Raw genomic sequence first — 23,455 nt, 5'->3', positions numbered from 1 at the left:
TAAAGTATGAGATCACTCTGTAATGGCACACAAATACAAGCTTTTTAAATGTGAGATTATAAGGCTTACATCAAATATCTATAAATCGTCATGCACCTCCCCATACGTAGCGATGCCACTGCAGTCTCTGGGTGGGTTCTCTGCTAAGTGCATACTTCACTACCTGCCGCTGTGTGGCAAGTGATAGTTGATAACTCTGAATCTGAGTAACTGTAGGTATCTTGATATACTGCTCAGTTCTGTAGGTACATTCCTGTCCTGTAAGCTGTCTGTACAACTGGCAAAGGACTTCAGCAAAAGCCAGGGTCATAGCAGTGATTCCTTGGATAGAGTGCTTCTCACAAATGAGTGGTTTTTATTTGCAGCTTGGACCAGTGCCCTTTCAAGTCAATGGAAAGACAATTGATTGTAGCAGGTTCTGGACCAGGCTTCTGGCTACTTTTGTGCTTAATTTAAAAGTAATGTGTATCTACTGGTGAATGCCTCTAAACAGATTAAGAAAGCGCAATTGATTCAAAACTGACTATAGGTGAACATAAAAGGCAAAATTGATTGGCTAAGTCTATTTTAATTTTCTGGGAATGGAGAAACATAATAAATAAATAAATAAAATGCCCCAATGGCAGAAATACAAAGTACAAAGTAAACACAACTTTAAAACATGTATTGCTGGTGCTGGAATGCAGATGCTTACGAGGGCACTGGAACCACTATGGCCCTGGTTCAGATGTTGTCCATGTCTGGGCCCTGGTCAGAACAAAAGTACTACTGTTTATCTGTGACCAGAGGTTGCGGCAGATGCAGATTCTGTTTTCCATTCCTTTTCATTTGTCTTTTAAGGGAAGAAGCTTTCTGTGTGTTAGGTGATACCTGTATAGGTAGGTATATGCCTATTTGATTATTACGTAATTGGTGCATGTATATGTGTGTATATATAGGTGTCTGTATATATGCAGCAGCTTTAGGTGTAGGGATACAATTTACAGAAAGGCAAAGAATAAGCGTTCTGGGGAGCAGGGGGAAGGGGGATCCTGTGTTCCTGGTCTGATGGGCTGTTTCTCTAGGTTTAGTGCCTCCCTGTTTGCTGCACTCTCACTCTTGTTAAGGCTGATGAGTCCCTGGGCAGTCACTGAGACCTGGTAACTGCTCAAAGGTACCATAATGACCATAAAATGATTTTTAGTATCTGATCAGCGCTGTTCTCTTTAGCTTGTGAAGTCACAGCAGAGAGTGAATTGCAATTATTTTGAAGTGGAAATTTGCACACCCTCCGTCCCCTCCCCCCTTAATTGTTATGATAAATTGCAACTTCAGAAAACTATGTAAAGCTTTGGTGTGATAAAGCTCATGCTGATATCAAACCCTAGCTTTTCATCATGACAGAAATCCAGTGCAAATACTGACCTCCCTGCTTTTTCTTTCCTTCCTCTCACTCTTCCCTTTCTCTCCTCTTCTGCTCCCTACTGCCCTTTTGACGCTGTGCTAGCTACAGTTACTAAGGTGGCTTCAGACAGAGGTGAGCTTTGCACATTTGCTCTATGCACTGGAGCAGAAAAGGGGGCGGGGGTGGAAATCTATCTGTACGCGAAGAAGTATTTAAGGCTGGGAGATGCACCGTTTGTGTTGCATGTTCCTCCTGGGGACAGACAGTGAGAAACCTCTTTGCAAAGGGCCACGTGAGTGGGTCTCTGCTGCTGTTTAAGGGGAGCCTGCAGGGGCAAGGGAAAAGCACTTGCTGTTTGTCACATAGATGCAGTTGGCTCCTCCCACCATAGCAATTCATCTTGTGCAGGTGGGTCTCCGGGAGCCCCCAGCAATAATCAGAGTACGGATATTCTCCTGTGTCTGAGTCTGGGCATTTGGATTCACTACAGAGCCTGCTGCAGCTTTTGTATCCAAGTTTGGTACTTGGGATACTTGGAGATGTGGGAGCGTTTACCTTGTTGCTGTCCACAGGTGTGTTTTTCCTCTTTGCATCTCTCTCAAGAGGAAAGTGCGTGTCTTTTTCCTTGTATACACGTTTTCCCATTTTTAAGCCAGTTTGGCCCACTGTGCTTTGCTCCCTTGGGTGTCTGCTGTTCACAGACAGCTGCGTTCTTGGCTTGGACGCGCATCAGAATGGAAAAGCTAATGTGCCTCCTTGGGGTGATGCCTTCCAGATGGATTTGGCTAATTATCACAATGATTAGGGCTCCCCTTTAATGACCACAACTGGAATTTATTGACAGAGGTAAACAAGAAGTTTTTGTTTTGTATTTGTGTAAAGTTCTTAATTTGTTTAATTAAAAAAACATGGGCTCTTCTATCACTTAGTCTTCCTCTGTTCTCCCCTGCAGAGAGCCTGACTGGCTTTCCCAGGACGTTTTCATTTTCCTAGGTTTAGCTGCAAAGTTGGAGTCGATGTTTCAGAGAAACTATTATTAGTTAAATGTTACTCTGTACTTATTTGATCTCTTTCAGACACCTTCCTTCCTTTTCTTCCAATCCTTGCTAAAAATGGTTCTTTTCTATGACTTGTCCTATTGAAGGAAGTATGCCTACATACCTGTACAAAGAATGTGCATGAAACTGTGCTTTCCTTTGCTTCGCTGTGGTTCCCTTCCTAATTTCATGATTTTGCTTGCTAAAATTTTAAATTCTGTGAGCAATGACATTGCAGTCTCCCTGGATTTCCAATGTATACCTTCCACTGTAAGTGCTCGTATTACGGCTCTCTGTCTTGGTCAATCACAGATCAGGCTGGATACCCCAAGTTCTAGAAACAGGGTCTATCACAGTGAGACCTAAAAACCCAACGTGCTGTAGCTAGGCTCATACCTTCTTGTGGATCAGGCACAAAGGGTGCAGGGGCAGAGTAATAGTTGCAGAAGAAAGGAGGTTTGGACCAGGGTCATGCTGTGTGCAAGGTTCCGTGCACAAATACACATGCAGTGGAAAAGCAGCTTGTGCCTCCTGGGAGTTTTCCTCTTGTTTATTTGTGTCTTGTCAGAAGTGGATTGTTGAGGGGGAAGTATGCTGCCAGGACCACCTAGGGAAAGGCTGCACAAGGCAAGACCTGCTAGATTCATCTGAACATGCAAATGAACAGTGAAAAGTAGCCTCAGTAATTCCCGTTTAAATTGATGTGGACTGTTCACTGGTGTGAGAGACAAACCTGCTGCTGGCTGGCATAGGCAGTTTTCCCTTTGCAGTCCAAAGTGTTCTGGATTACTTGGATCCCATCTTCCCAGGGCTACTGGCAAAGGTTTAATTTAACCTATTTTGCTATGTTAATGTGGAACATTTGGTAGGAAATACTCTGGAGAGAGAGATTGGTGCTAATTCTGCTGCCGTCTTCCTTTCCTGTTGGTGTAGAGGAGGCACAAGCTAGGAATGAAGAGGTGGGGAGAGTGCATGACTTGAATATTAGAACTGGAAGAACTAGATGTAAATATGCCCCTGCTGAAAAGTGTTTTGCAAAGCAAACACAGCCAGTGTCCACCCGGCATACCAGTTTGAAACCTGCAAAGACTTAACAGCATTGCCTTCACAGGGCAGCTGTTTGAGAGGAGCTGCTTGGTTCTGGGTTGCCTAACCAAATTCTTGTTTTCTTCTCTTTTCCTCCTGCCCTTTCCCATTCCAACTAATCCCATCCCGTGCCAGAACCGGGGTCGCCTGGCAGAGAAGAGGACGATCCCCCTACCTCCAACCAGGATCCTGAAGAAAGAGCTGACCTCAATTTTCTCACACAGTGATGACAGTGAAGAGAGTGATAAGAGCAATGGTCAACACCCTGAAGTAAAGCAGGAGGAGGATCTCCATATCAGTATCATGAAAAGAAGGTACTTTCCTGCTAGGGAGTGCTGCATTGCAAGAGCAAAGACAGAGAAAACCGGGCAGCAGGTGACCAGCCTTTGTGGGCCAATACTGCCCAGGCTGCCCGAAGGAGTCACACCCAGGGCCTGAAATTAAAGTGCAGATGTCACATTATAGCTCAGAAAGAGTAGTCGGGTCCTCTTTTCTACTTGCTTATTCCTGTTTGGGGTGAGTAGGACTCTATGGGGCCTTGCACCTTGCATTTGCACTAAAGGTATCTGTGCTTGCAGACTAAATTTTATTTCACCCTCTGTCCAGCATTCTGTATCTTTGTGTCTGGCGAGGCCAATGAATTGCAAGACCAAGAAGTCATCTGTGGGCCTTTTTCGTAGCTCTGAAAATACACAGAGCTGTATGGGCCTGAAGTCCTGCCTTTTGCTTTCAGTTGTCCCCAAATTCTGATGTCATATGAACTGGATAGTTTAATGTTGGAGAACAAAGTTTGGCAAGGAGGTAGCAGCAGTGGTGGTGGATGTATGTTCATTACAAGTGTCAAAAGAGCATAGCCATGTCTCACTGATCCTCAGTGCCTCTGTAATCTAAAACTAGAAGTAATGGAGTTGCAGTAGGCAAAGGGTCACTCAGATACTGGGGCTTACCACAGTACTTAACGTATTTTCACCGTGTCTTTCTCAGTACCATATACATCCATCCTGGAATCATGCAGATTTAAAGGAAGAGGAGAAAGGATTGTCTTGCGTTACATTCTGGCAACTGTCACTTGGGCTGTCATGTGTAGTCTCAGTGCCCATAATACTCAGCTGCAAAATTTTGGGTTCTCTCATCCCTCTGAAGAAATATGATGTTTAGAAAACCTGTAACTACAGGAAAATAAATACCTAAAGGCACCATGTCTCAGCCTCCCATGCATATCATTGCAACTCATCTTGATTGTCATCTTCCTCTGGTGCATAAAATCACTCAGATTCTAAGACAAGCCCTATAAAAACAGAGGAGTGGAAACCGAAGGCATGTAATTGCTTTTCTTATGTTTTATGTGTTTCTTGCTCCTGAGTAGATAAGCTATTTTCCCCGCTTACCTTCCAACAGATGCTGGTACATCAGCAACCGAGAGCTCGAAAGTAGGGAGACAAGACAGTAACCAGCTCTTCTCATAAAACACACCTGTAATTAAAGTCTGGGTTTATCATTGCAGCTGTCCAACAGCCATGTTCAAGGGTTATCGCTTGGAAATGAAAAGGTGTTTGGGGAATGCATCTTCACTGTGCATGTACACAGGAGCCACAGAGGAGAGAGATCCCTCCTAATCAGTTTTGGTAAACTGCCCTTCTTCTCCTGCCCCTTTTAATTATGCTTCTAATTCTGCAAAATTACAGTGCTAGATTGTCTCATTAGGAGGGAGAACAACATGATAACTGTATAATTGATATGCTGGGCCCCCCAAATATAAAGTGCTCTTATCTTGAATCTTTAATTACTGTAATTACTTTGCCTTGTTTATTAGGAAATGAACAAAAAATACTTAATAGTTGTTAGCCAGTGGTCCCCTAGCTTACCATTTCTGTGCTCTCAGTACTTTTCAATCAGTTTGCCTGAAGGTCTCTTGTTTCAGCTTTGTCTTGATTCCTTTGAGGAGAGCCACAGTTCTTACCAGGTAGGTTAGGCTCTCGTTGGTTTTGTGCAGTTCTTTTCATTTTCCTGGGAGCTCTGATACATTCTGTGGGGGAAAAGCTAAAAGGGCAAAGCTGGAGCAAACAGGCCAGGCAGCACTCTTGGCGAGTGCAGTGATAGCAGAAAAACAGGGCACGTAATTCAGTGCTTGATGTCGGGGCAGGGAACATCGACTGCTCGAATCCCCCAGCATTTCCAAGCAGTTTTGGCCCTTACAAACGGGTCCCGCACCCTCCTGTCCCAAGGCGGGGGAGGACTGGCTGTTTCCACCCGCCAAAGAGCAATGAATGGAAAGTGACCTGACCCCACTCCTGCGCAGCCTGGCTGGGGGAGCAGGCTCTGGCTCTCTTCCCAGTGCCATTAGTGGCCCGGGGACTGGGGTGGAAGGTGTGATGGGGCTGGCTCCAGAGAGCAGCAGCAGCAGCCGCATACAGGCTAGACAGCTCGCAGACATGACAGCTGGGGCCTGGCAGAGACAGTGCCCCATCTGCTTTCTGTTTTTAATTCACCTGTTGTATCCTCCCCAGTTGGTGATGGATTGGGCTGAGGTTTTATTGTCTCCCACTGAGAGGAAGAAATAGGTTAAACTGTGATAGTAGGAAAACAAGGTCAAGGCCTGAGCAAACCAGTGTTTTCCTCTGGTACCCCTGGATGGCCCTCGTGCACATCTGCATGCATTTACCATTATAAACAGTTGCATTGTGGCCTTGAACATGATTGCCTTTTCTTTTTATTTCCAATTTCCTTTGTATTGACTGTTTCTTTCCAACGTTGGCAGAAGGCGTTCTGCTGCTTTGAGGTCTGGGCATTGGTGAAGAGAAGACTCTAGGGATTAGAGTAGGAGTTGGAAGCTTAGTTTCTTAGCTAGTCCTTCATCCTAGCCTTTGGCAGTGATTTTCTCTGTGATCTTAGGCAATTGCCCATGGTGATGGCCTTCCGAGGAGGTCTGAGGCAGAGAAAACCTGCCTTATGATGTTCTTGCAGTCCTAGAAAGGAGCTGAGACCTGTAATGACCACAGAAGTTAGTGTATTTCAGTGCATGCCAACTTTTTTCATGACCAAGTCCTTGCAAAGACTTTGCTGTCTTGCATATATGTAATTAAGTTAAGGGAGCCAAGCCTGACACTGAAGTGAGCTTGGCTCATCTGCTTTGAAATCCAGGTGACCCAAGCTTAAAGGTGAATGTTTTCATCTTGTACTGAGACCCCTTGAGTCCTCTTTAGCCTGCTTTGCAGGGTGTGCTAAGTAGCCTTTGTGTTATGCCTCCTGTCTGGAAGACACAGGGCTTAAAATCTTGTCTCATATAACCAGAGGCATCTGCTGAGCTTGATACCATAGCTTGATACCCAGACTGTAAGCACTCAGCTCTGAAGATTATTGGGACAGCACTGCAGAGGAAAATCCTTTTTCTTTCAATCACATTTCAGGTTCCTGAAAATCTTGCTCTTTTACAGCATTGCCTACATACAACAATTGCATTGCCTTAATTACTGTGGTTTGGTTAAATTGTGCTGACTCCTGGTGAGAACGGTTGTCTGGCTATGAAAACAGCTTTTCCTATCTGGGGAAAAGAATTAGTATAGGGCATTTTTATACCGCTACACCTGTGTCACCTGTATGGTTATTTTAGTTGTAACAATACTGGCATAGCTGAACTGGTACAGGAACTGTGTACAGCAGACTCCAGTTAGAAACTTTGGCTTCATGAAGGCTTTTTCCTTTCTCACTCCCCAGAAAGCTAAACTAAAAGTTATGCCAGCAAGCTTTCTTGTTACTGCTCTCTGGTTTATCCTAAACAGAAAATAAGCAAATGCAGATGTTTGAGACTACGAATTACATTGCTCTGCAATAGTTTGGGGAGCATTAACTTCTTTACACTCACTGGGAGATTCTAGCCAACACTGATGAATGCATTACCTCAGGAACAGTCGGTGTGCTTTTTCACACTGAGGTTCAAACTGCCTTTGAGGATCACCATTATGTTATTCCAATAATCTCCAAACAGAGGAAAGCCAGTGTAGCCAGAGAGTAAGGTTCAGCTTTAACAGTAAGAGCCTCACATGTTGGATTTAAACCCAGCATTGTCTTGTGGGTGCATGAATTTAATTTCAATTTTAAAGAACGGCTGTTTTCATTAGTATGGGAGGGGAGGGAAAGAGAAGAGGGGAAACGTAATGATAGCATCTGAGATTTAACAGGGTAGGTTGGGACCTGTTCACACAGAGCTTTGTCTTAGGTTGGGAACCGTTCACATGGAGCTTTGTCTAAGTCCCCAGCAAAATGTGATGGCATGGCTAATAATGAAGCGGTATTACTTGAGCACCTGTTTAAAATCGTAAAGAGTTTTTGACCTGACCTGTCTCTGAAGTAACCTTTATGGAGTATCAGTAAACACGTACACTGGACTGAGAAGTAGGCAAGATAGGTAGGTGCAAATGGACATGTACGGAAAAATGAATTTAGAATTCTTTTGTTAAAAAAAAAGAGGATTGGGAGCAAAAGTAGGAGCTGATTGTACAATGAGAGCACACAACGGGCTGGGTTCCTTTCAAATACTGCTCTGAAATAAAATCCATTTTAAAATGACAGAACATTGTTATTTTGAAATAACAAGAGTTGTCCTGTAACAGGGCATCTGTGCAACGAGAAGCAGATTTCTGGAGAATCTCATACTGCCCTTAAGTCCTTTCTCCTTTTTCTCTGTCACTCCCCACCACACCTCCAAAGCTTTTCTGGCTGCGTCAGCAGGATGACCACAGTGTCTAGCACCTGGCATGGGATTAGTGTTACTTCAAACCAGAGGACAGCATTTGAAATGAAGGTGCTTACACAAGGAATGGTGGAACAGTGTCGCCTTGCACCTATTCACACATGAGTGTGGAGAGTCCAGACAGAGGCAAGTTGCTCTCCCCTGTTCCTCAGCATTCCTCACCTCACAGACCAGCTTTACGGCATTCTCCTCACTCAGCATCCATTTTCTAATAGTGAAATTACTGACCTCCGCTAAGCCTTAATGGCTAGTGGCTGTCAGCCTTTCCACTGCCTGCCTCTCTAAGTGGAAAGCTATTTCTTATATCCCATAAGGCTGCTGCTCTTTGACTCCCTAATTGATTGAAGATCAAACCCGAGCACCCCCCCATGATATCTGTCACATGCACCTGCTTATAATACAGAGCCATGAGGTCCCAGTGCCTTCCCAGCTGATGTGCAGTGTGCACAGTGTTCCCTGTGCCTTCCTTCTCTTGCTCGGCCTCTTCCTGAAATGCTCCCAGACAGTCCACCCTGGTGCTGCCCTGGGACAAGAGCCGTATGACATCCCTGCTCCTGGTGGAGCTCAGTTTCAAGGCAGGACATGCCAAACAACACTGCTTTTCACCTGCTGCCGAAGCCAGAGCATGTCTGGGGTCTGAGTTGAGCTGACAAGGCTCTTCCAGGCAGCAGACAACTGAGGAGAGACCAGACACATGACTCTGCAGGGCTCTGGGCTCCAGCCGTGAATCAGGCTCTCAGATTAGATTCGACAGCCCTTCTGCTAATTGCCATGACTCAAGAGAAGGAGGGAGGCAGGGCCCCTCTTGTGGCTGGTGGCATATTTTGCTGCTTTATGATACTTTTCTTTCACAGCTTTCACTGATTATTTTCTGTCAGTCCCTTCTTCCTTCCTCTGCAACCCTTTATTCTTTCTCCTTTCTCTTTCCTTGCCCCTTCCCTCTTTTTCTCTGAACCACGCACCACAATAACAGTCACCATATTCAATAAATATATTAATGATCACTCTGGGAAGCAGAGGCTGGACTTGGTCCAGAGTGCCAGGAAGCAGTCATTGACCTAATGAGAACATATATTTAAAGGGGGGCAGAGAGAGAGAGAGAAAACGTCTACTTACTTCTCAGGGATGCTCTAAGACAAAATGGAACGAACAGCAAGAAACCCCTTCTTGCCTAGGAAGGAGATACGAGACCAGAAGGAAAGGTGACGCGTGACAATGAAAGCAAATAAAATCTTGACCCACAAGGGGTCTTGGCTGCTCTCTGTACCTCCTTGTATATGACCCTTGCAACATCAGTTCCATGGTGGAGAATAACACCGGTGCCCCAAGTCCAAGTCTCGGTCTGGCTGCAATTTTAAGGTCATTCTACCAGCCATCAGGTGTGAGGATTCCTGGAGGACCCTAGCCCTGTTCATTGCTTGCACAAGCTTCCTCATGTTGGCTGCCCTGAAAACAGCGTGATGTGGATATAGGGAGACTGGAAGCTGATGCAGTGATATATGCGAAGAGTAGGGAGGAGTGAGGAGCTAGCTCTGACCATCCAGCTGAGCAGGCTGCATAATTCCACCTGCAAATAGACCTTCCCAAGCTGCTTACCTGCAGCACTGTGATTTGCATTGCATGGTCCTCACTGTGTGCCTGAGTGCTCGGCTTTTCCATGCAAGGTGGTGGTACCCAAGGCCTGACCCACTGAATTCCCAATGACTGTGGTGGGCTGTGCCAGTTGAGCAGAAGTCCTTAATTCACCTTTTTGCCAACACTGTCCTTTCACTGCAGTCTTCTAAATCAGAGGCTGTGGAGAAACCTTGTCAGTGTTTTTCTAAATCAGAGGCTGTGGAGAAACCTTGTCAGTGTTTTTCTCTTCTCTGTGGCCTTGCCTGTGCTCAAAAAGCAGAAAGGTACAGACAAAGGAAGTGTTTGTCTTATAATTAAATAGGAGTAGAAAGGGACAGTTGTGGGTAAGAGATGGGGCTGTGATGGGTTCTCCTTGTGGCAGTCGTGACCTGTTCCTATAGCTGGATGCTGCCCGGTGTTCTCTACAACTTACATGGCCTGTGTATTGGTTATGCAGCATGCACTTGGGACAGTGGGGCTGGAGAGGAATAAAGCTGGGTTAATTATTATTGAGATATATATATAAAATATACAGCTGTGGGCTGGCTTCAGGGGCAGGGACGAGAGTGGTGGTAGGGGTGGTTGGCTGATGTAGATCAGGTGCAGCTGTGGCTGGTTCTGGTAAGGGGTTGGGCAGCTAATGAAGAGGGAGCAGCCAAGGAAGAGAGAGTGGAAGAAGCATGAGAAGACAGAGCGCACCCTGGAAGAGGAGAGACTAGGAGAAGGCAGCAGAGGGACTGGCATGAAGAGTATGCTGGTATGTGATGGTAAAAGACCTTGTTGCAGCTGGCTAGTTTGGAGAATGCTGCAGCGCAGGGCGAGCCAAAGGGAGCAGCAGAAAGCAGGTCGGCCACAGCACAGAAGCTCAGCTGCAGAATGAGGTTGCTGCTGCCCCTGGAGTGATAAGATGTTAGGGGGATGCCTGACTCGCTCTGTTGGCCTCTTCCAGGTTGTCACTGTGGTGCTGAAAGCTTGCAGGAACTGCTAGGGTAAAAAAGAAATTACAGGGAAGGAAAAAAACCAACATTAAAAAATAAAAACTGTCCCAGCTGCTCTCTATTATTTTGCCAGCTCTGTCACTTTCTTTTCTGTGCTGGATTCTCATTCCAGTACAGGCTCCAGAGATACCTTCAACAGCCTCAAGTCCTTCCTGTTAAAGTTTGGTTCACATACGTGTATAAGCAATTTCAGTCTTTGCACAGACCAAACCCTGACATTCTTGTCCCTGCTCGCTGAAGTGCCTGATGCAGTAGTTTGTTACTCCCCCAGCTTGCGTGCCCCTCAGCCCACGCTCCCTGCTTACGGAGCTGTGCAGGGAGCCCATCTTCCATTCCTGTGGGGCCCACCTGGCCATTTTTATTAAACACTTGCTAACTGATCACACTGTGTCTGAGACCTTGGGTGGGTGAGGAGGTGGGAGAGGCAGTAGCAGCAGTAGCACCCTTGCTTGCCTGGCTGTGGTTTTTACTTCCCCCCCCCCCTTCTGTTTCTGTTACTAATTTGTTAGGGACTGGCTCCTGCTCACCACTTTTTATACAACCCAAGGACAGGCTTGTGTAGCTGATAGTTTGCAAATTTTTAGTAATTTGATTTCAATTGGATGAATAACCCTTTAAAGCAAGATGTACATTAGCCTCAGAAATCTAATTGGTGATAACGGCACAGAGATGTGGAATGAGTGCTTGGTTCTGCTCCCTATCGCTCTCCCCTCCCACCCCAAAAAAGATAATTAGAATTTAATTTCATTCTCACCTATTCATTTGTCTAAATATGAGTGTTTAATTATCCATCTCAGCAGATAGCTATGTCTGCCTCTATGTGGATCTGAGCTATTCCTTTGGTATGAGGTTTTCCCTCCCCCCTACTTACAACTCTGATGCAGTGTTCTTACACTTTGAAGTTTAGCTGTGCTCAGTCTCATTATGAGACTTGCCTTTGCCCAGTGCTCAGGAGCACTACCTGCAGTCTGCCCATGTCAGTAGCTACAACAGACCACAAGAAGTTAAAACGTATGGAAGGCTGAGAGTTTAACTTGGAGACTAAACCCCAAGAGAGAGCCGGGAGCCCGGGCAAGCTCCTGCTCTGCTGCCAGCTCCCTTGGCTGCGTGAGCAAATCATCTCACCCTCCGTCCTTGTGCCCCCTTGGGCAGTGCCAAAGCTGGGAGGAGCCCGCCTGCTTCTTTGGCATTTGGGTGGGATGTGGACCCTCCTGTTACGGTACAGGTTGTGCAGTCTCAGGATCTGAGCCAGAGAGCTGGAAGTGATGGCGCTGTGGATGGGAGCTTCTGAGTGAGGTGTGTCAGCTGCACAAGTAAAAGGAGCGTTGCAGCCCTGCTTTGAAAGTCCAGTGTGAATAATGCTTTTTACCTGCCTGGGTAGTGTTGTAACATGTTATAATGACATACAACATTGTGAGCTCCAGAGCAGAGCATCCGCGGAAATGAGAGGCGGGTAGGTAGCTGAGTGTTAGGGTGAGGCAGGATGGCTGGTGGTGTGGCAGAGCGGGATGCTGTGCCGCTGTGGGTCTGTGTGTGCCAGCTGCACAGGCTCCGTCATCCCGGCCGAGCGCACGCGGCGGTGTAACGGGAGCACGTACGTGCTGCAGAGTGGGCTGTGGCCCCCTGTTAGGCTCTGAACACTGCCTGGGGGAAGTGCATGTTGCTTTCAGAGGCCTATGGGGCACCTTACCTTAAACATAGGTTTTCAGAATTGATTTTTTTTTTTTTTATTGGGAATGGGATCACGGAGTTTTAATCAGTCAAACATGGTGCTGAATCTACATACAGCTCAGGGCCAAACCCTTTCAGTTTTTTTGAGGGCACTGAAGAATGTTTTATGGACAGAGAAGTAGGGTTCCGTTCCAGAGCTGCAGTTTGTTTTCCAGCTGGTCCCACGGTGTTCATTGCTGTCTGGCACCTGGAGCTCTCCCCACTTCCACTCTGCAGCTGCCAGGATCTGATCTGCACAGCACAAGGTGCAGAGCTGGAGTTAAAGGGGGTTTGTAAATGTTTTGTGCGTGGAGGAAATCTTGTACTCTAGGAAGCAGCTAGGCTTAACCACCCCGTGCTCCCTTGTGAGCAGGCCAGACCCTTCTGGGCAGTAAGGGCTTTGGCTGCCTTAAATTTGCTTTGAACTTTGCATTCAGGTCAGCTTACCTGGAGAGCCCAAACGTGTCCCAGAGTTTGACCAAACTACAGTTCATGGGAATATTACTCAATGCCCCAATTTGGCCTGTCTTTAGCAGAAAGTTTTCAAATGTCTGAATTTTAACTTAGAAGAACAACTGTTACTGCTGTAAGCTCAGTAGCTGGGAAGTGCCTATCCCATCTCTGTTTGCAAATAAAATGTGGGGAAGCTGGGAAGCTGGGACAGGTTTTCTAAACTGCTACATATGAGGAAGAAGAAGAATAGGAAAAATGAGGTACATGTGGAACTACTAAGTACAGTTCTGAGCATAGCTTTATCAGTGGAAGTTAATATCTACTAAAATCTAACAATCCCCTAAAAGAACTACTGAGAGTGCAACCAGGCTGCTTTTCTGAGCCAGACTTGCAGGAAGAGTGCAAAACGCGTGCTATCACATTAGTAAAACTTGCAGCAGCGGCATGTCTTGGATGTGAAATTATTTCCGTGCTAAGATTTGTTTTCAGTTGATTTCTGAACTAGGCTGAAGCAGGGGCAGCCGTTCAGGAAAGCACTTAAACAGACGCTCAAACCTGAGTTAAGCCCCATTGACTTCACTGGTCATGCTTAAGTGTTTTCAGGCCCAATTCAAAGCACATTGAGATTGGAAGAAGGGCTCGCTCTTAATTCAGCAGGTTTTAGATTAGGCTTTTTCTGCAGTCAGGTGGTCTTCAGCTACACACTATTGCTTTTTCTAGTTGAGGACAGAGGCAGGAGTGCTGTAGGGATACACAAAATGCACAAAAATGCATTTGGCCTCTGATACTTGTGATATTTGCAGCCACTTATGTTTAATGCTTTTGGGAATGTACATCTGCAGGAGCTGATGTATACGCACAGCTAAGGAACGAGCATGTTCACTGGCAGGTGCTGAGAGATGTAGGAGTGCATTTGTGCAAGGATACGGGCTTGCTTGCCAGTTTGGTCTCAAATGGCTGGGTTTCTCATCAATCACACTGACATGGAGAAACAGTGGTGGTCACAGACCTCCTTTGGGTAGCGGGGGAGATCAGTGTTCCCTGGTATCAAGTGGAGACACCAGACCACATAAGGTCAAGCATTGCCTTAGCCGTCTGGATTGGTGTAGATGCTGTCTCATAGCAAGGGGAGGAAAAAAACCCCAACGAAACCCCAATGCCCTTGGTTGCTCTGTCTTAATTTAGGATATTGTTCATCTAGAATCTGCTGTTCCTGCTTGTCAGTGGGCAGAGTGACAGCATATGTGACGTTAATTTCCGAGGTGGGAAATGGCTAATTATTTACAGCTGTGGCAGGTGTGGAGGAGGGAATACAGTACAGACATATTTGGGTTTTCTTCATAAAATGTCACTGCTTAGTTCTTTCTGCTTCCTCTGAACGTGTCCTGTTAGTTGGGGCAACATCCTGCAGTCCCTACACTCATTAGGGAGACTGCATGCAGCAAGGAGAGGTTCTCTCACTGCTGTCCAGCTCACCTGCAGGTCTCACTTCCAGCAGCGAGTCCTGCTGTGGACGCTTAGGACTGCGACATGCATGCAGTGTGGCCCATCCCAGCATCCCACACTCAGCTCAGGAGGTTGTGGTTGAGAGCTAGGAAGAGGGAGTTTGAGGACCGTGGGGGGGGTTGTCATGATGGAGCAGATCTTTTAAGTGGCAAGAGATGCAGTGTTCAGCATGTGCCATTGACCTCTCTGTTTGTTTGTTAACAGGATACACACCCACTGGGATTTAAACATCTCCTTCCGAGAGACCTCTTGCAGGTACCATTTTGGGGCACCTTCTTTGTATGGTAGGCTAAGAGTTTACGGTATGTTACTGGCATATGGATGCTGTTAGATGTGAATGAACATTTCTAACTGTTAGTGCTGTGGCTTTTTTCTTCCTCCTTTGTTCTTCTTTCTCTCCTTCTTTTCTTTTTATTTTGGGGAAAGTTGGGAGGGGAGGGGAGGAGTCTCTGTTATGGTGGAAGAGAGACTTGAGTCGACATGTAAAGAAAGCCTGTTGTTGCTTTTGATATGTTTACTCTGGTCCCTTCTTGGAAGAATGCAGGGTTGGGGTGGCCCAGATCTGTTTCCTGACATGACAGACATGGGAGTATGCATCTCATTTGCAAAAGTGTTCCTTTGCTCAAAAGGCTCGTTAAAGGCCAAACTGACTTACGCTCCTGAACTGCTCAGGAGTTGCAGTGTTATGCTTAGCCAGCTTAAAGCAGTGCTACCTTAAAAGGTGGGCCTGTGACTGTAAAGGACAAGAAATCGCTGGATGACAGATGCTTTATATAATACGATTCCACTGAGACACCCTGGTCCTGCAAAAACTTATGCATGTAGGTGCTGAAGTATGAAGTCTTGGAGCCAATAGGACTCTGCATTTTGCAATGTGAAGCATGAATGGGTTGAACTACAGCTGCAAACATGCAGTGCAAGAGTATTCACAAGTCAGCTCAGGAAAAAGTTGACATTCAGAAAATTACAAGTGTTTTACAAAGAATAAATAAAAGGAATGACATAGAAGTCTGAATTGTGAGAAGAGAAGGATTGCAAAACCTGTCTGGTATATTAGTTTTGGAGTCTGGTTTCCTGCAGTAACAGATAACCTAAGAAGGTGGAAATTCATAAACTGAAGGTACCCAGTTACAAACATGAATAGTCCTTTGTGACCTCTGGGTCAGTTGGTATCCTGAGCATAGTGTATTTTCTGTATGTGTTGCTAGTAGTCATAAACTTACCTAATCCTTTAAAAACAGAACTGCAGAAATTTGCCTCTGTACTAGAAAAACTGGAATTTTGAAATTTCTCTTTTATACTGAATTGCCACATCGGAGTGAAATAGTAGAGCCTGGCAGGTACTGCTTGTTTTCTAGAACAAGAAAAATTGATCTGTGCAGCTGTGAAACTTTTTGGGGAATATAGAAGGAACTAGATAGGGTGCAGAACAGTTCAGAATCTGATTCTGCAGGTGCTTTATACATAAATGCGTACTATAGGAATCAGGATCTGGCCCATTGGATCTGCTTGCAAATAGCAGCCCACTAATAACTTTTGTTTTGCTAGGTAGTTTCTGATGCTTTATGTAAACTTCCTGTTCAGTTAAATATTTATAAATGGTAGGAAAACATTACTGTTGCTATTATTGCTACTACAGCTGCTGCTACTATACTTGTGGAAGTGTCCACTGCACACTAGGTACTTCACGAACGTTTCAAGAAATTATTCATACTCCAGAGACATCAGATTGTCTGGACAAGGGAGTGCAAATAATTTTAGCTGATGACTTTTATGACAAGGCTTAACGTGTGTAAGACTCGGTGCAGCAAATACAGCGTTTGCTCAAGAGAATATTGTTTAAGAGCTTTAGGGAGACATACCTATCAGTGCTGCGGCTGATGTGGACATTTCTGTTGTATCTGCAGGACTGATGCATCACTGACAGAATCAGGGAGTATTAGAAATTACTTCCATCACCATCACATGCCCTTCAAATGCAGTGCTAACAAGTTCTGCCCCTGTTCTGTGTGCTCCCAAAAACCCCTGTGGCACAAGAGTGAAAGCGGGCAGCAGAGAAGTGAAGGACAGATGTGCTCTGGCATTTTAACCCATTCACACACACCCACTCCGCCAATAATTTGGACTGTTCCGTTGGCAGCATTGGTGTGTGAAGGTTATAGCCTAAACTTTGCACCTGGAGGGACAAGTCCATCTGTATTTAATTGAGTACTAGAGTATGAGTTAAGTCTTGGTGTTGCCATGAGGCTCAGCGGAGGCAGTGGGGAGTGAAGGGTGGCAAATCAGTACCGATTCATACTCCATTAGGGAACAAGTGAGGGCAGAGGTATTCACTGGTGTTTAAGTAAGCGCAGACTTTGGCCCTGACATGTAAAACCCAGTAAGTCCTAAAATTTACAGTGTTAAGAATACATAAACCCCACCCTGTCTGTAAGCATCTAGAAGCCAGTCGAGAAGGCATATCTCACACAGCACTCTGTAAAAAACAGCTGAAGTTTTTTGTATGGCAGCCTTTAGAATAAAATCCCTGGTTTGTTGCTGTAAGCTTTTGGGACTCTAAAACACAAAAGAATGGATTCCTTCCATGATTTCAGCCTAGAGCAGGGTTTTATGACTGCGTTATAAACTCCTAAAAGGCCGAGGTTTGTAATGGAAGTGCTGACACAAGCCTTAATTAATAGCCACGTGAACAACGATTCTGCACAATAGCAAGTAAAGGGTGCAAACACCTTTAGAATTCCTGTTTTAAAAAAAATAAATATCTGAACTTGCAATGTATAGAATAAAATAATGGTCTGATTTTTTATTTCAACAAGTACAGTTCTTGGGCTTCCTTGGCTTAAGTGTTTGTTCCCTTCAGTTTAGCTCTGTCCTGGCAGAAACATTGGTAGTTCCTCCTGGGAACAGAAGTTTTGCTTTTGGAGATTAAACAGTTAGTCCCAAATATAAAAAAATTGTGCCCATCCCGCTAGTTCAGAAGAGAACAATGTGTTACACTGTGTGGGAAAGAAAGTAATTTGTGTGCTTATATGTCAGTACAGAAAAAGGTTGTATGTTTAAGCAACCTAAATTGCCACACCATTCTGTAAGACATCTGGCGTATCTAAAATACATCATGGGATGGCAAAAAGGTTTAACTGACCTTTGTTGTCAGTGACCTGCAAATTCAGCCCATGGCAGTTAACACAGGTCATCCCAAACCCATGCCAGGAAATCATTATGATGCACTACACCTGCATGCATACACAGTCACCATGCTACTTTAAATCAAGCAGGTCTGAGAACTGCCATCGTAATTTACCTGCCTCTTTGTCATAAGTTTGCCTTTGATCTTCCTTTCCAAGTTGTCAGAGGATACCTGGATTCATTGGCTTGAGCCACCTTAGAATTTCTGCCTGCATTGCCCTGGATAAAAAGACATTTAACCTGGTACAAATCATTCTATATGCAAAGAACCAACAGCTCAAGATAGGGGAATTGTCCTGAAAGGGGAGATTAGGATCTCTCCTTCTCATGCCAGGTGCTTTGCTCCCTTTCCTTTTAACCTTTGAAGTTCATGCAGGTTTGAGATTTTGTTTACAACTAGTCTTCCTTTAAAATTTCCTTTTTAAGGTAGAATTTCTGTTCCTGGATGAACATACTGTTCCTGGAATAATTTGCTGGAATGTGTTAAAGTTGTTATTTTGAAATAGTGAACACAAGGTTAAAGCCTGGTCTCTGCCACAAGATGCCTGCTCTCTGCTCCCATAGATTTAAGCATGAGTCACAGTTGCTCAGCACCACGGGCAGGATTACCTTTCTGAAGTTGAGGTATCTCATGAAAATAAATTGTGGAATAGAAAGGAGTTCCAGGGAGGAAAAGGATCTTTCTTCTATTTGTTGCCACTTGATGTATTGAGGGAACTTCGGGGAGGTGAGTGACAAATAGATAAGAGGTGGTGCATGTTAATGCCATGCAGTGATGCAGCTGGGTATGGAATAAACATCTTGCCCACCTGAGAATTTCAAGAGGCTGTCAGTGCAATTAAACCATTTCTGTTTCCAGAGTTGTTTACTGCTGCCCTTGTTAAAGATGGCCTGACTGGTAGGAAAGAAGGTGGTATGTGATTTGGTTAAAGCTGGGTACAAAGACAAGGAGCATAGCGGAGAATTGATCTGGGCATCTTGACGTCCAGGTACATGCTTTAGCTTTTGGTTCCATGGTAAGCAAGCTGAAGACTATCCAAGGTAGCATTTCTATGTTCAAAGTCCTGTGCTGGTGCAGGCATAAAACAGTGACAAAGGACAGAGGCAGGAGCATGCAAGAGAGTCTCTTTACTGCCATAAGAAAAAAATCCACTTGAGGGGACACTCCAAGCTTATTGGGCCTCCCAGGGGGCAATTTTATCTAGGTGCATGTCACATGAAGGCTGCATAAGGACATGTAAAGAAACAGAAGCATCATTTGCCCAGAGCAAATAAAATGCATTTAACAACCACAATTTAAACAAAGATTACAGTGGTGTGTAACCAGCCTTTCTGAATGGGCATGAACCATATTAGAATGTATTTTAAGCAGACAGACTTTGGCCAAGAGCCTGTGTATGTATCTGTTGAAATCTGACTCTTAACATACTTAGTTGGCCTTTCCACATTGATTTAACCCTGGTATAAACCCTTGCTCAGCCAGAACCAAGTTTAAACTGCAGTGCTTTTACTGGATTGTTACATGAATGTGTTTGGTCTACGTGGTACAGCGGCACGCTTTTTAGAAAACTGTATTTAAGGAGGAATGAAACAGGTTAGTCAAGAAGAGGGCATGAAACAAATGAGGCCAAGTGGAAGAAGCAGATGAAAAATACATGGGAAATGGGACAGGAGAAGCAAACTAAAGGGAAATTCACTGATTTAGCGCATTCCTTTGGAAAGACACGCAGGGAGAGAAAAGGAAAGCAGGAGAGGAGTATTGAAAAGTAGATGGTTTTGAACATGTCAAGGCTGATCCTGACTCAGCACAAAGTATTGCTGTGTGGTACAGGTAAGGTTATCAAGTGCCAGAGCATCCTGCTGCTCTGCCCTTTAAGGATTGATATAGGATGGCTTCTGGGTTGTCTATCTATCTATTTATTTATTTATTTATCCTAGTAAGCTTTTGCCTTTTAATCTAGGAGACCTGAAGTAGGTACTAAAAGGTCACAAGAAGTTTTTAGCAGCTGGAAGCTGGATGCGATCCCTTAATGCCCTGCAGTCTTTAGCATCTGCTGCTAAAAGAGCTGGTATTTGTCAGATAAGTGCCTCTTAACTTAGAACAGAAAAATCAGACCGTGGCAGAGGGACAAGAGTGCCTTCAAAAGGGGGCCTGCCTTTGCCCTTCTGTCAGGCACTGATTCCTGCCTCGACACCAATGCACAGCAGGGCTGAAGCAGCAGCGCCAGTTGAAAAAGCTGATAGTGAGCTAAACTAAACAGAAGGAGTCAGAATTTGCCCATCTGACTTAAGTCAGGGCAGAGAAGACTGATGAGATACTGTATATAGACCTGCAGAGCTGTTTCCATAACTCATGATGACTTTGGAGGACAACTGTGAAGCTGACTCTTGACTGTATAGTACAGAAAGCTTAAAAAAGATCCCAGTGAAATACAGCAGAATGCATTAACTGTGACTCCTGGACTGGTATGAGGAGGACACTTACTTCACATGAGGCTGAATACAGTCCTTCCAGATTATTTCTGCTGTGGCTTTGGGACATAGACTGCTTAAGGAAATGTTTTAATCCTCATCTTGGCGGCATATACAAAGAGCTCTCACCTTTGTAACTGTTAAACCAGTGAACCAGGACATGCTTCCTGAAGGCAAAGCCAATAAATAGAAGAAAGCTCTTGGCTAATGCCACTGTTGTTGGCAGTCAAGGCATGGCTGTGTGGAGACAATATGTTAAAGGAAAAGACTTTCCAGATGGGTGAACTCAGTTTGTTCATCAAACAGTGACATACCTGTTTGATTATGGACAATAGTTGCCCAGCTAGTAAATGGATGTGTTCTTTTGTTTAACTGGGAGAAGAGAAGTAAAGTAAATACACAGCAAATCCACACAGTTGATAGACATTAACAAGAACGTTCTGTGTCTGAATGAAGAGCATTTGGGAATGTTCAGCTAGGGAGCTAAGCCTCCAGTTCCGTAGAAAAAAACCCTGTAAGCAACTTTTGGTTTGCTTGCGTTTCATCAGCCACGAAGCATCCATATGAAGTTCGAAAGCATAGATGCTGAGATAAAACAGGAGGAGCTGCGAGGTTCCGTCAGCTGCTTTTTGGGGGACTTCAGGTGGCAACAGGACAGACCTGGCTCTATGCTGTAGAGTATAATATTTCCTTTTATTTGTGGATCTAAACACACCCCCACACACAAAAGACTGCTACTGGCAGGAAGCAAAGTCAGTCATTCTTGATACCACCTTGCTGGAAGGCACTGATGAAATTTAGCCATAGACACTGTGTGTATTCCTGGACTCCACAGAAGCTGCTGGCAGGATGTTCCCCATGGCCCACGTGGGTGTGTTAGTTAGGCTGGGGATTTGCAAGGACGCATGCAGAGCAGAGTTTACAGGTAGCTTTTGCTTCTCCCTTTCCTGTAGGGATAAAGGCAAACAAAGCCTTATCTATGCCTTATTGATGCAGATTCTGGAGCAAACATAGTTGTAGAGAAGAGTGGATGAACAGGGAGGAAAAAATGAGTAACTATTGGTTTGCTGAAAAGTATTATTTGATCTGAAAAAATTATTTCATTATTATTTCATTAGCAGTACTTTTTGCTCATATATTCATTCCCAGGAAGCTTCATTTGGGGTTGGGGAAAGGAGACCATTTGTGTACTAGCAGGGATTCAGAGAAGTGATAGAGCAGAGTAGGTAGCTGATAAACTAGGTTTAGCTTTCATTTTAAATCTAGAAGAATAGAATTATATTTCAAATAAGATAGGTGAGAAAAGCTATTAGATACCTACAAGAAAAGAGGGGATGTTTATTCAAGAGTAGTGTTCTTCGTATTTATCCCCAGCGTGTTGTCATCTCTAGGGTATCTATCATGGGAGGGGGAGTGTAATGGACCTTTTGTAGGGCAGCTGAAAGGACTCTGGATAAACCGGGCATGTGAGGGCATCTTAAGACCCTGGTATATTATTGAGATATGCATAAGCTTGGCTGCAGCTTTGGGGAGGCATTCTTGATGTATTTCAGCTGCATATAGCGATCAAAAAGAGAATCGTATCCTTCTGCTTTTAGATGGTATGTTGGATCAAAGCTTGAAGGGCGTGTTTCTGGAATAGAAGGTTTTCTGACCTCCCTTTTCACACCCTACTGTGAATATGTCTGTCTTGTCCTTAATAGATTGGATATGTGAGTGATTGTTGTAGCTCATCGGTTCCCACTGTCCATTGTCTAAACCTATACCCTATCGCCCATTCAAAATCGCTCATTTGGGTATTTTAATATTTCATCAGTTCAAAGCAAGTGTCTTAATGAATTGAGAAAATGAGAAGAATCTGGGAGATTTAAAGAGACCTTATATCCGTTAGGCGCACTAGCTGCGTGTCAGCAACACATTCTTTTTATTGGCTGAGCAAAACATTCTGTTACCGAGGCACATTGGAACGCGGCATCTAGACAAGTCCAAAACTTCATGGAACGCTCTGCATGTCAGCAGGACAAGCCCATTGGTTGTGGTGCAAATCAAATGTGCCAAAAAACCTGTCAGGAGAAAAATCAGGACCTCCAGGCTGCCTGGTGCTGCAGGCAGAGAGGAATTGTTTGGCTCTTCCCTGCACTGCACGCATGCAGCAGGAGCAGCTGCTTAGCTCAGAGAGTGAGGCTGTGGGTGTGACTTGGATTCTGACAAGGAACAGAGTTCCAGAAGTGCTTTTTAAGGGACGAGTTTGGAGATCCAGTGTGGGAGACCTTGGAACTTGGGGAAATTTGGGGTAAGCAGGGATGATTAGGTTGGTGTTACGGACGAACCAGGGAACTGGAAGAAGGGTTTATAAATGTGCATGGTGTCCTGGTTTCGGTTAAACCACAACACATGGGAACACACTAAGCCACTGGGAAGTGATGGAAGGGAAAACAAAGAGACCCCGAAGCTCTAGGGTGAGGGAGGGATCCAATGTGAGCTGCAGGAGTTCATGAGGCAGGGAGTGCTGGAGGCTGACTCACACGGTCTGTATAGTGAGGAGGCAGGGAAGAGCAGAATGCAGACGGTTTTAGGTATTCGTGAAATGCACTTGACCCACAATAAGGGGGTGTTAAAAGTATGCAATGCCCCACCCTCCAACTGCATTTCTGTTTGCCATGGTTGCCTTCATTATTCTCCTAGTGAAACTTCCTTTGTTAGTGGCCAAGGTGAGCTTCAGCCTGTGCTCGGGGAGAGGGGTGGGTGATCAATAGCATGGGCTTGATGGATGTTCAGGGAAAAAACGTACAGACACTTGCAGTGGTTGTGGCAGATGAACTGATGAAGATGGACTGTTATGGAAAATCTTTCTGGACTCCAGTGAATTTGTGTTGGGTTGCTGCCCAACAAATGTGTGCGTGGAAGGCAGAAGTGAAAGATGTTTTCAAGGGACTAGTTGTGTGTAACCGGGTGCTGCACTTTTGCACTAAGAAAGAACGGCAGGTGGGAGAAAAGTCTGTAACTAACCTTCAGGCTTCTTGCCACCTTGGGGTACTGGGTTCCATGTCCTTATGAGAGGAAGACAGCACAAGATCTTCATGGTTTTTGCCTCAGAAGACCGCAGCAATGCAAGCATCACAGGGGAAAGGTGCTTCCCGGGAGCTGTACCTTCCCAGTGATGGTCTCGCACAGTGCTTACACCATACTTTTGTAATCCCTGTACTATTTACAAGTCTGGGTGAGGTGTCTCATCTGGAGGGCCGGTGTATCCTGCTGG

General features: G+C 45.0%; 1 protein-coding gene across 6 annotated transcripts in view; it reads left to right on the top strand.

Annotated features, from left to right (window-relative positions):
* The window catches only part of SAMD11 (sterile alpha motif domain containing 11), a 129,049-nt gene that overhangs the window by 34,555 nt on the left and 71,039 nt on the right, over window positions 1-23,455 (top strand). For all 6 annotated transcript variants that reach the window (XM_040586994.1, XM_040586996.1, XM_040586997.1 and 3 more), the window contains exons 3-4: window positions 3,643-3,821; window positions 14,743-14,793. In XM_040586994.1, the coding sequence (XP_040442928.1) occupies window positions 3,643-3,821; window positions 14,743-14,793 (230 nt within the window). The remainder of the gene's footprint in view (window positions 1-3,642; window positions 3,822-14,742; window positions 14,794-23,455) is intronic.

Source organism: Falco naumanni, chromosome 3, assembly GCF_017639655.2.
Source record: "Falco naumanni isolate bFalNau1 chromosome 3, bFalNau1.pat, whole genome shotgun sequence".
In the NCBI taxonomy this organism is placed as follows: domain Eukaryota; kingdom Metazoa; phylum Chordata; class Aves; order Falconiformes; family Falconidae; genus Falco; species Falco naumanni.
This window is presented reverse-complemented; position numbering and strand designations above follow the sequence as displayed.